This window comes from Scomber scombrus, chromosome 15, assembly GCF_963691925.1.
Source record: "Scomber scombrus chromosome 15, fScoSco1.1, whole genome shotgun sequence".
NCBI lineage: Eukaryota > Metazoa > Chordata > Actinopteri > Scombriformes > Scombridae > Scomber > Scomber scombrus.
Genome location: NC_084984.1, coordinates 15,803,042 through 15,820,024, shown reverse-complemented (window position 1 = coordinate 15,820,024; position 16,983 = coordinate 15,803,042). Strand labels below are relative to the sequence as shown.

The window sequence follows — 16,983 nt, the reverse complement described above, 5'->3', positions numbered from 1 at the left end:
AGCGATTCGGTTACTCTTCTCTTGCTTCGTGTGTGACAGAAAGCCACAAACAGCAGCAAGTACACCATCGCCTCCATGTCCTCCATTGTTTATGTGTTTGTGTCGCGTATAAATGATGACCCCGCCCACATCGAGTAGGTACTTTTTTGTAATGGAAAAGGTCGTTCCTGGTACCGTTTCGAGTTGAGGCGAGCCGAGTCGAGTCGTAATGGAACTGTGTAGTGGAAAAGCGCCATAACATGACCAAACTCTTCATGATGAAGGGAACATTACACCCAGTGCAGCAATGTGACTCAGTGACGTGTTTTTAATAGTTTTTGGAACAACAACGGAGGAATAATATATATCAGACTTTAAATACACACACAATACTTGTTAGTAGATCAGTTCATTGCTGGCTTGACTGCAAATCAGATTTGTTGAAGTACTCAGTAAATGCACTCTTTTACCACTAGTGTTTATATAGTAATAGACTTTCTTTCTTTTTTTATAGTAGTGTTTGTGTGTGTGTGCGTGTGTGTGTGTGTGTGCGTGTGTGTGTGTGTGTGCATGTGTGTGTGTGTGCATGTTCAGACTCACGCAGTCGGCCAAGGCTGCTTGACTGCCGAGAGCGTAGGTCTTCTGTGGAGCGATGGATCCCAGAAGCTGAACTAGTACTACGACTCAGATTAACCTGAGGACTACGGTCTGACAGAGCAGCAGCAGCAGATGAAGCACAGAAGAGACGATTTTTTTTAGAGAGAAGGGGTGAAACAGGTGATCGAAGTGGCAGAAAGCAAAGGAAGCATTAGGATGATGTTAGAAGCTTAGATCAAGAAAGAAAGTTGAGTGACAGAATTTTGGTGATTGGTTAAAAAATTGATTCATAAATAGATTTAAACAGAAAGAAAAAGCTTTGTATGTGACACTTACTGGTAGCAGTGTTGGAGGACTTCCCCATGTCTGCCAGCGAGCGGTGGATCGGTTTCTTGGTCTGGTGACGATGCTTCCTGAGCAGCACAAAGATGATCTTCTCCTTCAGATCCGGAGAAACGAGACCATCCGCTATCTGCCGATCCACGATGTCCTCTGGAGTCAAAGTTTACAACGCAGTTGATTTAACTTGAACAACATCTGTGATTTTGCATTGTTTTAAACCATTTATTACAAATCAAGTAAATACCACACTGTGCCCAAATGTGAGATAATGTTGTGGGAGTCATCTTAACCCTCCTGTTGTCCTCAGGTCAAGGAAGGACAGGAGGAAGGAAGGAAGGAAGGAAGGAAGGAAGGGAGGAAAGAAGGAAGGAATGAGGAGGGAAAGGAGGAAGGAGGGAGGGAGGGAGGAAAGTAGGAAGGAAGTAAGGAGAGAAGAAAGGGAGGAAGGAAAGGTGGAAGGAGGGACAGGAGGAAGGAAGTAAAGAAGGGAGGAAAGGAGTAAGGAGGGAGGGAGGGAGGAAAAGAAAGGAAGTAAGGAGAGAAGGAAGGGAGGAAGGAAAGGAGGAAGGAAGGAAGGAAAGAAGTATGGAAGGAGGAGGGAGCAAAGAAAGAGGGAAGGAGGGGAAGAGCGAAGGAAAAATTAAAGAAAGAGGGAGGAAGGAAGGAAAGAAGGAAGAAAGGAAAGAAGGAAGAGTCAAAAGAGATGAGGTCAATTTGACCCGGGAGGACGACAGGAGGGTTAAATTTGAGGATGAGACAAGCTGCAATAACATAGTTTAAAAAGTACAAAAACATTTTCCTTTCTCTTTGGGAAGTTTGATTTGTAGCGACACTTTGATTGATCCCCATTAACACAGCATTGCATCATTTTCTCTATGCCCCATTTATTTCTCATATACCAACCTCACTGTATTTAGTGCATATCCTTTATTATTAATATATACACGGTTGCCCATAAAGTTGGAATAAAATATTTTTTTACCTCTTTCCATGAAATGATGGTGAAAATAGTGATTTATTCTTTATAGATAAAGTGTATATATTCTCAAAATTGTATTTATCAATCTCATTGCACCTGGTCAAAGGTGATTACTGATGTGTATAAATAGAAAATAAAAAGAGGAATGTGTCTGAAAACAAAATTATTCCAACTTTATGGGCGACCGTGTAGTATGGAAGTCGGACACTGTGTGCATGCCTTGTTTGTCTTTGGCATTTTACTGTAGGATAACTTCATGCAGTGGTTTCAGGTGGAACTACAATGATTATAATCGATTGCTTAAAAATAGCAAAAATTATGAAATAATAAATAATTAATGAAATATAACAATGAATTAAATATTTTGGGGTTTTGGACTGTTGGTTGGATAAAAACACAATTTAAGGACACCATTTTGTGCTCTTGGAAGTTTTTACTTGTTTTTGACTTTTAACAAACTAAACAATTCATCTAGAAAATAACTGGCTAATTAATCAACACTGAAAATAATAGTTAGCTGTAATCCCACTTTCAGGTACCAACGACTGGAATGTTCACTGAAAAAGTAAAGGCAATTAATTATTCACTGTTTTATTATCTTAGTGGATTCCAAACAACTGAATGTTTTCAAATGCACAACATATTGATCCAGGTGGGATCTATATCAGGTAAAAGTGTATGTAGACAAATATTTTCTGGTCAGGATTTGCTGCTTTTGCTGCTGTTTGTCATGTGTGACAGTAAATTAAAAAGTTGTGAGTTGTGTGTTTTATAGACTAAACAATTAATCAGTGATGAAAATAAAAGCTATTTGCAGCCATCCAACTTGGGTCAAAATGTTGTCAGGCATTGTTTATTTCATCAATACTGCTTTTTAAATAACTTTGCACCTACTGTAAGTGATATATGCATAATTAAACATCTTCAACTATCTATCTCAACTGCATTTCAAGTGTCTATAAGTTGATTTTGAAAGTAATTGAAACCAACTGTGGTATCAAAGGTATGAAAATCAGTCTCAAACTGAACTCAAACTGGTGAGCAGGTGTTTGATCTGTGTGTTTCTTGTGTTGGACTCACCCACTATCTGTGGCAGTGAGTAGCCCTCCATGTCCAGCAGGATGCTCCCAGTCTGCAGACAAGTCCTGAGCTCAAACAGACTGTGGAGGGTCAGCGTGGACACGTGAGGCTTGCTCCATCTTTCTCCTCCCTCCTCCACCTTCTCCTCAAACTTCACCCACCTACAGAGAGGAATTCATTAAATGTGAAGGTGTTGTTCAGCTGTTTAACGAGGTACAGAGTGATTGATTTTGTCTGGGGTCTGGGGGTGCCGAGCAGCAGGATGCTGTTATGTAATTTAAACTGTGGCTTCAATGACATGAATGACCGCAGAGTGAAAGTCCTGTCAACCAGCACATGATGATTTAATTCAACCTTCAACCCCTGAATCCAATCAAAAGTGACCCCAAATCCTAAACTAATGAAGGCTGTGACACACTGGCACCGCCACATGTGTGTGTGTGTTTGTGTGTGTGTGTACCTTGCGGACTCTTTCCACTCTAATTCATCCCCCTCATGCTGTAGTGTGTCCATCTCAGTGAACAGTGTGGGTGTCGGGGTGCTGTCATCCTCCCCCAGTATGTGACGCAGCCGCTCTGCTGCAGGAGACACTGCAAGATGGAGGAAAAAATAAGAGACAGAGTCAGTTTCAGATTTATATTAAAACCATAATTATATCAACCACACTGACATGAACATGAACAAAAATCAAGCAGGCTTATCTGTGCAATATTATGAATGTTAACAACACTTTGGTCCAACAACAGTTTTCCAAAATCAACTTTCTTTCAGGTACCACCATTAGGATAAATTTGACACTTTTAGCCTTGGTAGACTCCAAAGATGTCGGCTGCTGAGTCCACTGTTTTGGTCCAGAGTGAAATATTTCAGTAACTATTAGATTGCATGAAATTTTGTAGAAACATTCATGTTCTCCAGAGGATCGTTTAGTGACACCAGACAATCAGAGATCTCTGCCTACTGAAGTAGTAGCAGTAGTTGCCTGGCATCGTGAACAGCCACTAACAAACCTACGGCTCTTATATTTTGTCAAGGATATGCCTTACTGGAAATGATGCTCTCCACTCTAGTATGAAGGGCCACCCTAAAGACTTTGGATTGGTTCTGCAATGCTTTAACTTTGTAATTGTTTCCACAACACTTTGATCCAATAACAGCTGTCCACATCAACATGAAAACTAGCAAAATCAACTTTCTTTCAGGCACCACCATTAGGATAAATCATGTTTAGCCTTGCAAGTGGCATGGCTCCAAAGATGACAATGTTAGTTGCTAAGTCCACTGTTTTGGTCCAAACTGAAATATCTCAATAACTATTAGATTGCATGATCTTTTGTAGAAACATGAATTGTCTCCAGAGGATAGTTTAGTGATACCAGATAGTCAGAGATCTCTGCCTACTGAAGACTTTGGATTGGTTCTGCAGTGCTTTAACTCTCTAATTGTTTCCACAACACTTTGATCCAATAACAGCTGTCCACATCAACATGAAAACTAGCAAAATCAACATTCTTTAAGGCACCACCATTAAGATAAATCATGTTTAGCCTTGCAAGTGGCATGGCTCCAAAGATGACAATGTTAGTTGCTAAGTCCACTGTTTTGGTCCAAACTGAAATATCTCAATAACTATTAGATTGCATGATCTTTTGTAGAAACATGAATTGTCTCCAGAGGATAGTTTAGTGATACCAGATAGTCAGAGATCTCTGCCTACTGAAGACTTTGGATTGGTTCTGCAGTGCTTTAACTCTCTAATTGTTTCCACAACACTTTGATCCAATAACAGCTGTCCACATCAACATGAAAACTAGCAAAATCAACATTCTTTAAGGCACCACCATTAAGATAAATCATTTTTAGCCTTGCAAGTGGCATGGCTCCAAAGCCGACAATGTTAGTTGCTAAGTCCACTGTTTTGGTCCAGACTGAAATATCTCAATAACTATTAGATTGCATGATATTTTGTAGAAAACATTAATTGATTCCAGAGGATAGTTTAGTGTAGTAGTCAGAGTACTCGTTTGAACAACCACCAACAAAAAGAACTTGCCTTAACAGCAATGATGCTCTTCGCCCAATTATGAAGGGCCACCCTAAAGACTTTGGATCAGTTCTGCAATGCTGTTTTTTTTAAACCTCTAGATGTTTCTGCACAGTCTTAACAATGAAACCTGAGAGATTGTCCTCAGTCTGAGCGAAGCCTTTAGAGACTGATCTGTGAGTCTATCCACATGGATGAATCCTCCTGTATGTTCTCCTGGTGATTCTTTGGCTTTTCCTCTTGGGTCTCAAAGTTTTCACTCGTTCAGATAAATAGACACAAAAATGCATTCACATTCATGATCCTTTAGACGATCCATCCACATTTGATGGAAATGTCTTGACAACTGCTGGATGGATTACCATGAAATCTTTTGCACACAAGTCCTCCACAAGAACTGACTAACTTTAAATGAAGAAATAAACAAAACATATAGCTTTGTATTTCGACTGCACCCATTAACAGCCCCCAAAAATACATCTGTTATTCACTTTGAACTGCTCTTGTGTATGAAATCAATGCATCTATAATTTTGTCATCCTGTTTTTACACGCTGTAATTTCCATGTAAAACTATTGCATGTCTGTCCATCCTGTTTTGGTTTAAGGGTTTTTTTGGGGGGGGACAATTTCCTTATTTTGTATTGAGGGGCTAAAGGAGAGAGGATGCTGTATTGCTGTATAGATTGTAAAGCTCCCAAGAGGCAAATTTGTGCTTTGTGATATTGGACTATACAAATAGATATGGACTTGACTTGAAAAAGCTGGCACTTGGCTGAATCTAATTGCTGGCCTCTGGCAGAGAGTACTGTACATAAAGGCTGCAGGTTAAATTTATATTCATGAATTATTCTGCTAATTAACTGTGTCTCAAAGCTGCACATTTTTAGTGTTGTTCTTCTCTACTAATGGAATAAATTACTGCTACTTCTTGTCTTGTTTATAATAGTTTATAATTGGATTTATTTTCATTTACATGCCCAGTGGAGAGCGTTGTGGTGGTTTGTTTGATTCGATCCTACAAAGCAACAAATCAGACAGCATGCGTCTTAATCCACTGGGCCAACAAGACACGGCTGGAGGTTTTTAGTTAGCCCAGACTTTAGAAAACAAACACATTAAATCTAAACAAGCCCCATTATTCTTCTTTAATGAGCGAACAAGAAAATCAGCTCCTCTAATGACTGTCTGATAGAGAGGTGTAATCTATCAGTCGCTACCTTTTTCTAATTTTACTCTGAGCAGATCAATCTCCATTAACATCCAAGCCTGGAAGCGCTGTGCAGTTGCAACCCATCGCTGTTTGTGTGTGTGTGTGTGTGTGTGTGTGTGTGTGTGTGTGTGTGTGTGTGTGTGTGTGTGTGTCGCTGGTCTCAGTTGTTCCTCCTTGTGATCCAAAAGCTACAAAAACTCAATAGGCCGTGAACTCATGGACCCGAATGGCTGTCCATGCTAACTGGGAGAAACACAAGCGTCATGTGACCGTGACATGCACAATCCCAATCAACAGTTGCACGTACAGGGGACAATTATGTAATCCGTGTTGACTATGGCACGCTGCTTAATTGTTAACATACAATACAATGTTCCACGAGGTGCTCAACTCCAAACAGGGAATCAGTTGCTTTTTCCATCTGATGATCTCAGCTCTGTCATGATAGGTCGGGTCACGTTAGGAGATCTGCGTATGTGACTATGTATAGTTCGTGTCCCTATGTGTGTCTGATCTCTGACCAGCTGACGTTTTAAGTTTCCAATGTTTGGGCAATTTGTGGGCCATTGGGTAAAATATACTGTACACTACTGTCTAGTTCTAATAAATATTTTTATATTGACCCTTACATACTGTTTATATTCTACACCCTCGCAGTTTGTTCCCATCATAAAAAGTGTCTCTACCAAATGTTGAACCACAGATGTGTAGAAAGCATCAATAGTCGATCTGACTGATCAACAAATGTGATTAAACCTTGATTAATGTTTCAGAGAGCAGAGAAAGTGTATTTTTTAGCTTTTACACCACTAAACATCTCCTATCACACAATATCATGTCCTATTTTACCTAAGACATGAAAATATAACATAGCAATAATGATTGAAATGTTATTTTATATGTAAAGTGAAAATGAGCAGAACTTTATGGAACTGTGGGGTTTATTGTATAACCATTAGAGCCATCAGTCTTCACTGCTACATCATAAAAATAAATCCTCATAATTACTATTTTATTAAAACTATTAACTATTCATTTCACTAAAACACATGCCAATAGATACGGAGATAATTTGACCCAGAACAGCCTCAATGGACAAACATTTCTAGCACTTATACAAAACTATAACATTTTAATATATTTTCATGTTTGTGCATTTTGGGGCACTTTAGGAAAATTCATCAAATTTCAGCGTAAAAGACATTTGGGGTGTTTTTACAGCTGTCAAATGTCAAAACGGGATGAACAGGATATAAGGGTTAAAAATGGACCTAATTGTTATTACTTTATTTGTGATGTAAAAGCGGTCACTCATTGCTTTGGTTTTCCAGCCCTCAAATTCAGTTCTCAGGCAGTTGTTTCCAGTAATAGAGCACAAATAAACTTTTATATTACTCTATATTACTAATCCAACAAAAAACTACATACAAACACAGTAGAGATTAGTTTCTAAGCAACATTAATGGCTGAAAACTACACACAAACTGAATTAACTGTCTGTATTTTAATGCTACATATAAAGTTACCTCTAAAATAGGCTATACTTTTACTGTTCTTTCTAATCAAGTTGCTGTATTTCTGAACACTAGAAATGTTCATGGATTAGTTATCGACATGTATTTTTAACCTCAGCTGCTGTGCACATATTATTCATTGTTTGTAAATAATAAACTAGAGAATATATTGGTGCATTTAGCAGCTAAAGAGTCAGATATTGTTGTCAGGAGCTGGTGGAGACCAAAAACAGAGCTAAAAAACAGCGCTAATATTGGACTTTTTATATAATGTTTTAAAATTATATTCCAATATATTTGTATGTTCATTAGTGAGCAAGAATGACTTTAAATGAATGACATTGTTCTTCCTTAGCTGCTGGATGTGAACATTGTTTGCACACATTCGCAATAAGATATGTTTACAGCTTTTTCCAACAACCCCAAGTGACCAAACCATCAATGAATGCTGCTTTAAATATCTGCCTTTCAATGATGTGTGTTTTTAACACCACAAACTTCCACCATTTATGAGACTGTAGAACGTCATTTTCAAGCTATTTTTAAATTGTGTCTTGGGTGTGGTGGACATTAAAAGTCATGAATACTCTGCATATTTTGGGGGTTTTTTTGGGGGGAAAACTGAATATTTCTACCTCTAAATCTATGTTGACCATTAAATACACAAAATGTATCTACTCTATTAGGTTTAAGATCCTAAACATGTAATGTTCCCATCAGACTTTGGCAGACTGTACTGTATATTGAGAGATAATAAAGAGTTAAGTGATTAATAACACTGAAATAAATATAATTAACATGTATTTAGAGATCTGTGGCTCCATTTTGGCCACCATTACACTATAATATGCCTGTAATTATCCTTGTTTTTCAGGTTTTTCCCCTCTTCACTAATGCCATCTTTACCTATTGGAGAGCCAGGTAGGGTCCAGCGGGAAGCCATAATTGAGTGATAAGAGGCAGCTGGTCCCTGCGTGCACATTTGGATCTTCTGACCTTCTGAGCGAAAGATAATGGAGAAAGATCTCAGGTCCGCTTTGGGCCCAGAAGAAGAAAAGGCCTCTGATTTCCTGTCCTCTTGTGGAGGCTGAGAGTCCTTAGCTCACCACTCCTCGCTCTCCACCATGAGTGAGGAGAAGTGACACACTTTCACTCCTTCTCACAGAAGTCCTTTTCTTGCTTGTTTCTCCGCCCAGCTGCTTTAAGGCTGTCTGTCTTCTTTAGGGAGTTATTCCACAGCCAGTTTCTTTATTTCAATTAGCCATGTACCATTTGGTGTGTGCAATCGGTACAAGCGGTCAGAGCTGCACCACTTCAACCAGTCGGAAAAGGTCTTCTCTAAGCTGTGGCAGAAATCCACTGAAATCTCCAGAGAAGTAAAGAGCCCGAGGCTATAAGAGGGTTGACACACACCACAGGGCCCTCTAGTACTCTCCTCCCAGACGTGCATGCACACACATTCTCACACAAACACACACACACACGCAAGAAAAGTAAGTCAAACCTCACCAACATAACTTCTACTTTCTTTGCTCTGATGACCTCGACAGTCCTGCATCAGTGCCTCTAACTATCCACCTAAGGTCTTGTGTTTGATCTACACACTCAATATGAATCCTGGCTGGAATAGGCATAAAAAAACAAGGCAAATCACTCACAGTCACCCCCAAATAACACAATAGTACACATGCATGCACACGCAGTTTGGAGTTCCTCAGCTCTAATCAGCTTACAGGCTTCAGACCTCATGGCCCCTTGGGAACAGAGACCACGCTGCAAAATATTCATTGCATACATGCATGCACCAGCAACTTCTAACTCCACACACACTCATAATGCAGGACGTAGATCAAACTTGGTCATATACCTCTCACTACTGTGATGTGATTCAGTTTTTTTTAACATCAGTTGACAATGTAATGGTTCCTTTAAAACCTGCATTAACTCATTTTTTGGCCACTTGCGGTCAGCGGAAACAAGTGAAGACAATGAAGGTATATCTCCATATTTTAAGTTGATTTGTTAGCAACCAGTTATTTCCACAGCAAGCAGTTATTGAGCAACATTATCATTCATTTAGAGTCGTGTTTCTGTCCACCAAACCATTAAAACTTCAAAATGATGTTTTGCAGAGGTCATCTTTTTTTCGTTTAACTTGACTGCAGGAAACTAAAAACCTTGTGGATAACTTTATGGATGCATTATGGAAGGCAAACCATATTTACACGGCTCACGCTCAGGGTGGGAAGCTTGAACACTGGAAACACTAAAGTTGACAGATGACCAATCAATCCATTGGCTTATGCAAACATCAAAAAGTAATTTAAATAAGTTATAGGCTATGGTTTCATGATGAACTTCCATCAATGATACAGTAATATGACAGCAGAGAAAGTGCATCACTGCTCTGCGGCATCAGACTCTACAGCTGGGATGGAGGAACATCGGCTTTCTCTCAGTAACTTTCCTTTTAGGCTCATACCAGTGGCCCCAATTCAAGAAATAGTTTAGTAGAAAACAAAAATATATCACAGCTTCAACCTGACCTGTACCCTTTTAATCTTACTGTAACTGTACTGCTTTGGGTTAGAAAGGTGCACCAGCTTGTTGTGTGCAGAACTACTAAGATCAAACCTGACAGACGACTCTTTATATCGATGTGACTGTGACAGTTTAACTATCAAAGCAGCAGGATTAAGGATTAAAATCAGAGTTATTGTGAACTGTTGAGCGCTCACAGACTCAAACAGCGACAATAACATGAGCAACAAGTATGAGGAAAATCCCCCAACATGCTCTGATGTTCTGTATGGTTGGTGTTTGTCAGTAAACTGTTTCGAGCTGTCAGTGAATGTGTGTCACGTATTTGGTAGTTTGTCTTAAAATGTTTCTACAGCAGATTTAGCAGTGGGTTTATTGCATACCAGAGATCGGGGCTAAATCAGGCATCTTTCACACAGCTTAAGTCTCAGGTCTTTAATTCCAAGTCAGAAACTTGGGTAAGATCTATCTAGCTCTACTACTTTATGTAGTTTTTATGTTGTGAAATGCAGTGTTGGGAAAGTTCACTTTCTACATGAACTAGTTCAGTTCATAGTTCATGATTCAAAATGTTGAACTAACTTCCAAAAATGAACTAGTTCATAGTTCTTCTCTTTTTTTCAATATGTTGCTGCAAGCTATTATTTTTCAAAATTATTGCCACAGCCCATATAGAACCACAGACAGCAATTATTTTATCAGTTTTAACACTGAAACTATGCGTCAGATTTTAAAATTGTTTTAAGTAATAATACGAAGATGCCGTATTAATGGCATATTGGAGACTCTGCCTCCAATACTAATGGAGGCAGAGTCTGAGGTAGTGCTGCTGCCTTCATTTGTTTTTGCCTCCATGCTTCGCATTTTGATGGCACATGCAGCGGTGCTGCTCAGTGGTGGCTGGTGTTGCCAGATTGGGGTTTTTCCTGCTATTTATTAAGGCCTGTTTACGGTGTGTTTTAGCCGGGTTTTCGCCTGGAAGGCTCTATGGAAATCTGGCACTCTCTTGAACGAAGTTAAACTGTGAGAGAGCGCCGTTCACAAACGCCATAATGAACGTGTTCACAATAACGTTCGTCAGGCAGAAATACAGAACGTTCAGTTCACATTCGGCCAAAATATGAACGAGTTCATGAACGATCGTTCATTGAACGCGTTCAGGCACAACACTGGTGAAATGTGCTCTAACAACTTTTTAGTTCCCATTTCCATTTCCATCCAGTTGATTTGTTTGATAGAAACATTTGCAAGCAAGTAGTACGCAAAATGTGGTAATCCGCTGCTGTAGTGTTGGTTTGGAATGAGACCCTGCATGTCTCTTCAGTTTACTGCAGGTGTCCATGTTTTCCCATGCAGCTGCACCAGGACACATTTACACTGTTGCCCATAAAGTTGGAATAATTTTGTTTTCAGACACATTCCTCTTTTTATTTTCTATTTATACACATCAGTAATCACCTTTGAAGAGGTGCAATGAGATTGATCAATACAATTTTGAGAATATATACACTTAATCTGTCTTGAATAAATCACATTGTCACAATCATTTCATGAGAAGAAGTAAAAAATATTTGATTCCAACTTTATGGGCAACAGTGTAGATTGGAAGTTGAGATTTGAGAGTTGAGATAGATTTGTCAGAACTATCGAATTTCAACTTGCAGCTTCCCACCCTGAGAATGACATCAGAGTAAAATGGCCACAGTGTGAACATGGCCTGTATGTTTTTTTCTGACCTGTAAGATCGGCGGGTTGTTGATGCTCTGTGTTGCCTTCGTCGTCGTCATAGTGCTCCTCTCTGTCGTGGTAATATCCCCGGTGTGAGTGTTCGTGGTGTGCATGGTGATCATAGTGCGAGCGCCTCGATTCACGCTCGGCTTCGCTGGCGTTGGAGTGATGTCTGCGCCTTTTACGTCTGTGAGAAGCTGGAACGCCGATGTAGACCGGTGGGGCCTCTGAGAGACAGGGTTGGACGTAAGGGTTGGATAAATACGGTGACAACTTGTGGAAGTCTTCATTCACTAAAATAGCATTGTCTGTAGTTCAGAGGAGAGTTTTTATGCATGCAAATGTTCATCTGACATTCATGCTTCAATTCATGTGTATTGATATTTCGCTATAGATTTTCTTTGGTCTCATTAACTTTATCCTCAATGTATGTACTAAATAATTCCACAGGGGACGAAGGGGAAGGTGGCGACCATTAAAAGTTCTCTTTTTGCTGTCCTACTGTTGTTTAACTTCTCATCATGCTGCAGTGATGTAATGGTGTAGTCAAGGGGGGCGGGGGCGGTTACAGGTGCAACAGAGCAAACCTCTGACCACACCCATCTGGAGTTCAGTTACTATTTAACCCTCCTGTTGCCCTCCCAGGTCAAATTGACCCCATCTCTTTTGACTGTTCCTTCTTTCCTTCCTTCCTTCTTTCCTTCCTTCCTCCATCTTTCTTTAATTTTTCCTTCGCTCTTCCCCACCTTCCCTCTTTCTTTGCTCCCTCCTCCTTCCATATTTCTTTCCTCACTTCCTTACTTCCTTCCTTCTTTCCTTCCTCCCTTCCTTCTCTCCTTACTTCCTTCCTCTTTTCCTCCTTCCCTCCCTCCTTACTCCTTTCCTTTCCTTCCTTCCACCTTTCCTTCCTCCCTTCCTTCTTTCCTCACTTCCTTCCTTCCTACCTTACTTCCTCATTTACTTCCTCCCTTCCTTCTCTCCTTACTTCCTTCCTCTTTTCCTCCCTCCCTCCCTCCTTACTCATTTCCTTCCTCGTTCCTTCTTTCCTCCCTTCCTTCCTTCTTTCCTCCTGTCCTTCCTTGACCTGAGGACAACAGGAGGGTTAAATGCATATAAATTTAGGAATTTGCACAATTGACTTAGTTTTAAATCTACAGTACATTTTGATTTCATGTTGCCCATGTTGGGTTTCTGTTAATCTCACCTTCATCTTCATCGTAGTGTCGGTGACCTCCTCTTCTCCCATGCTGCCAGTCATGATGATCCATACTGAAGTCACACAGAAACAAGGAGGAGGAGGTTTACTTAGGAAGTACAAATAAAAGAGAGAGATAACCCTTAGCAAAAAGTAGTTTATTCAAGTGTACTACGAGTATACTTATTTTATACTAAAACTGAGGCAGTATACTTGAAGTTGACTTTTTATATACTATATTTTATATACTTAAGAATAGTATAGTGAAGTATACTTGGCTTATACTGAAAAGTATAAAGAAAAGTCTAAGACTAAGTACATTAATACTAAGACTTACACTTATACTTTAATACTAAAGCTTATACTTGTACTTAAGTATACTTTTTACTTCTTTCGGCCACAAAGTACTAATACTTAGTATATCTTGATCCAAGTACAGAATAAGGTCAAGTCATTGACTCGTGCTTACATTTAATTTAGCAGAATGAAAATGTTTTTCACTACACACATTAGCTTTGAGGTATTACCCCTGTTATAAACTTATATGTTCAAGATCATATAGTATATAACTAGTGCAATGGCAGTATATAGAAGAGTGTACTTGTGCTATACTTTAAGTATACTTCAATAAACTAAAATGTGGACTAGAAGTATATACCTAGTACACTAGTAGTATATAGATGAGTGTACTTGTTGTATACTTGAAAGTGTACATTTGTAAACTTAAAATGAGCTTATAAAGTATACTTAAAGTATACTTTTATAAACTTAAAAATGTTCCAATTTAGTCCGAAGAGGTATTAAATTAGTATACTTTCTAGTACACTACAAGTACATGGTCCGTAGTATACTTGCTATACTTATACTTACACTCAAGCATACTTAATAAAATGAACTTCAAGTATACTACTTTTTGCTAAGGGAACTTCCAACCTGCATCAGCAAAAACTAAAATAAACAGTCACACTTGATCTTTATCCTACGTTGCCGTCTCTGATTTCTTTGGTCAGGGAATCCTCGGGGCCTCACACTGACTCTCACTGTACTGTGTTAGCTGCCAGTCCGCATGGCAAAGCATGTGCCGCTGTCACCTCGGCAGATCAATGTATGACAAGAGGAAAACTCAATGGAAAACCCCTGCAGCCCCTCAGGGGGGCTGAGCTGCAGAGCGAACCACAGAGACGAAAAAGGAAACAGACAGGAATTCCCACCAAACTGCTGCTGGAAATAAACATCTCACATTTTAGATTTTTAAAGATGATTGTATGTATGATAAACTGTACTTTTGTGTACCATATTATCTCATTTTCCTTTTGTTTAATCTTTATTTATTGTCATTATTTCATTTTATACATCTTGCTACATAGTGATGACAACATTTTTATAATGATTAGGTGTGTCGCCCAGTGATACAGCATAATAACAATTAATTAACATAGTAATTAGTTAAAGTGAATCAATAACAATATTTATAGTACAGATTTTATTATTACAGTAGATTGTATTCATTTTAAAATCATGGAAAATAATAAATCGATGCATTTAAAAATAATTCAACTTTGATTTTCTTTCATGGGTCAGTGACAAATAAGGGTCGGCAAGATGAGCAATTCAAGAATATGTTAAAAACTAGTTTTAAAAGCAGCATCAGGTTTGTTAAAATGTACATTTAGTATTTTTGTTGGTTTTATATAATTTGAAATGACATTTGCACCATTTTTTTACCAAAAGTAAGACCTGTGTTCCTGAAAATGTCAAATGGTGTAACCACAAAAGAATGATACATATTACATAGTTTATCCACCTACAGTGTATTTAAGTGGACTTATACTAATAATTACTTTACTTACTTTACTTACCTACTTAAAAAAAAAAAATGTAAATGGTTCCTGATTTACATGATTCCCCAGATTAAATTTAATATTTAGAACAATATTTAGAACAATATTTAGAACAATCTTCTTGCTGCCATTTTAAGCTCATTGTTACTACTTTTTATTAAACATTTCTCTTTTCTTTTTTTTCTCTCTCTTTTTAAAAAAAATATAGCCTACTTAAATCTTTTTTGTCACATGTTGTCCTGATTTTATCCTCGGTCTATACTACACTTCTGTCTCATTATCAGCTTGTTAATCAACTGTGAAGCACTTTGAACTACATTAACCTGAATGAAAGCTGCTGTATAAATAAAGTTTGATTTATTGATTGATATTCACACACCAGCCTACACTCACTGAGGTCATACTGTAAGCACAAACTTATCTGACTTATTATTTTTCCAGGACTGACTCAGACATGATTAAAAAAAAAACCTTCCTGCTTAAATATTTCCTTAGTTCAGTATCAACGAACGTGGTTAATCTAAGGATATCAATGCATTTTCAGTACTAACCAAACTAACACATCCGATAATACTCTTGCAAATGTTATGCGTACATGTTGATCTGATCAGTGTGTCCCTGCTGCGCCGCTCATGACTTTGGTTTCTCTTTCTAAAGCGGATTTTGGGTTGGGTTGAGTTTTCTAGGCTGATCAATATGTGTCATTTCTGATCGCTAACGAGTCCCTGAAGCCTGATCACTGACTGTGAAGGACAGTCACATGAGTGCAGTCATGCAAAAACACGCTCATGCGCACAATCACACACACACACACACACACACACACACACACACACACACACACACACACACACACACACACACACACACACACACACACACACACACACACACACACACACACACACACACACACAGTAGTGAAAAAGTAAATCTGGAAGCTTGTAAATACAGCGAGAGAAAAGCAAAAACAGCGTCTCTGTACAGAAATGTACAGAGACCCCACAGTCTGAGGCTTTTTCACTGTAAAGCCTTTTTAAATGCTTCAGTAATCTGTGTGTGTGTGTGTGTGTGTGTGTGTGTGTGTGTGTGTGTGTGTGTGTGTGTGTGGGTGTGTGTGTGTGTGTGTGTGTGTGTGTGTGTGTGTGTGTGTGTGTTGGAGAGAGATGAGCAGGTTTTCCAATGAGTCCTACAGACATACAGCTGCAGATTTAATGATACATCCAACCAATTAGATCATGAGAGTTATGATACCCACCACCAACATAAGCTCAAACACAGCAGTGGGCATTATGGACTAAAAGTTAAATAAGGTTAACATTACATTATATTTACACAACAAAAATTACGACAGCAAATGTAATTTCTAGGACAATGAATGGCTAATGTGGAGGTATAGTGACATCATCAGACATTCAGCCATCTCCATTATCCTGCCTGTTATATAGAGCAAATCTGAACTTGTGACTTTTGCTCCAGATATCAGCAAACCTGTTCAAAAATCACACTGACATGTTTAATAATCCAAATAACTAAAAATCATAACCAAACTTTTTAACAGTATATTGTGTTGTTTACTCCATATGTTTAGATAAGGATGGTATATAGTTTAACCTTTGTGTCATCCTCCCGGGTCAAATTGACCTCGTCTGTTTTGACTGTTCCTTCTTTCCTCCCTCCTTTCCTTCCGTCTGTCCTTCCTCCCTCCCTCCTTCTCTCTTTCTTTCCTTCCTCTCTCTTTCCTCTCTTTCTTCCTTCCTTCTTTCCTCCCCCCTACCTTCCTTCCTTCCTTCTTTCCTCCGTCCTTCCTTCCTTTCCTACCTCCCTTCCTCCCTCCTTTCCTTCCTTCTTCCTTCCTCCCTCCCTCCTTTCCTTCCTACCTCCCTTCCTTCCTTCCTCCCCTCCTTCCTCCCTCCTTTCCTTCCTTCTTC

At 39.0% G+C, this 16,983-nt stretch overlaps 1 protein-coding gene across 1 annotated transcript in view; it reads right to left on the bottom strand.

Moving 5' to 3' along the window:
• slc4a5b (solute carrier family 4 member 5b) overlaps window positions 1–13,284 on the bottom strand; it is a 36,850-nt gene extending 23,566 nt beyond the window's left edge. Inside the window, exons 1-6 of the mRNA XM_062435222.1 lie at window positions 13,221–13,284; window positions 11,992–12,243; window positions 3,438–3,567; window positions 2,978–3,138; window positions 913–1,068; window positions 580–687 (exon numbers count right to left, since the gene is read on the bottom strand). Coding sequence (XP_062291206.1) covers window positions 580–687; window positions 913–1,068; window positions 2,978–3,138; window positions 3,438–3,567; window positions 11,992–12,243; window positions 13,221–13,284 — 871 coding nt within the window. The remainder of the gene's footprint in view (window positions 1–579; window positions 688–912; window positions 1,069–2,977; window positions 3,139–3,437; window positions 3,568–11,991; window positions 12,244–13,220) is intronic.
• Window positions 13,285–16,983: the final 3,699 nt, after the last annotated feature.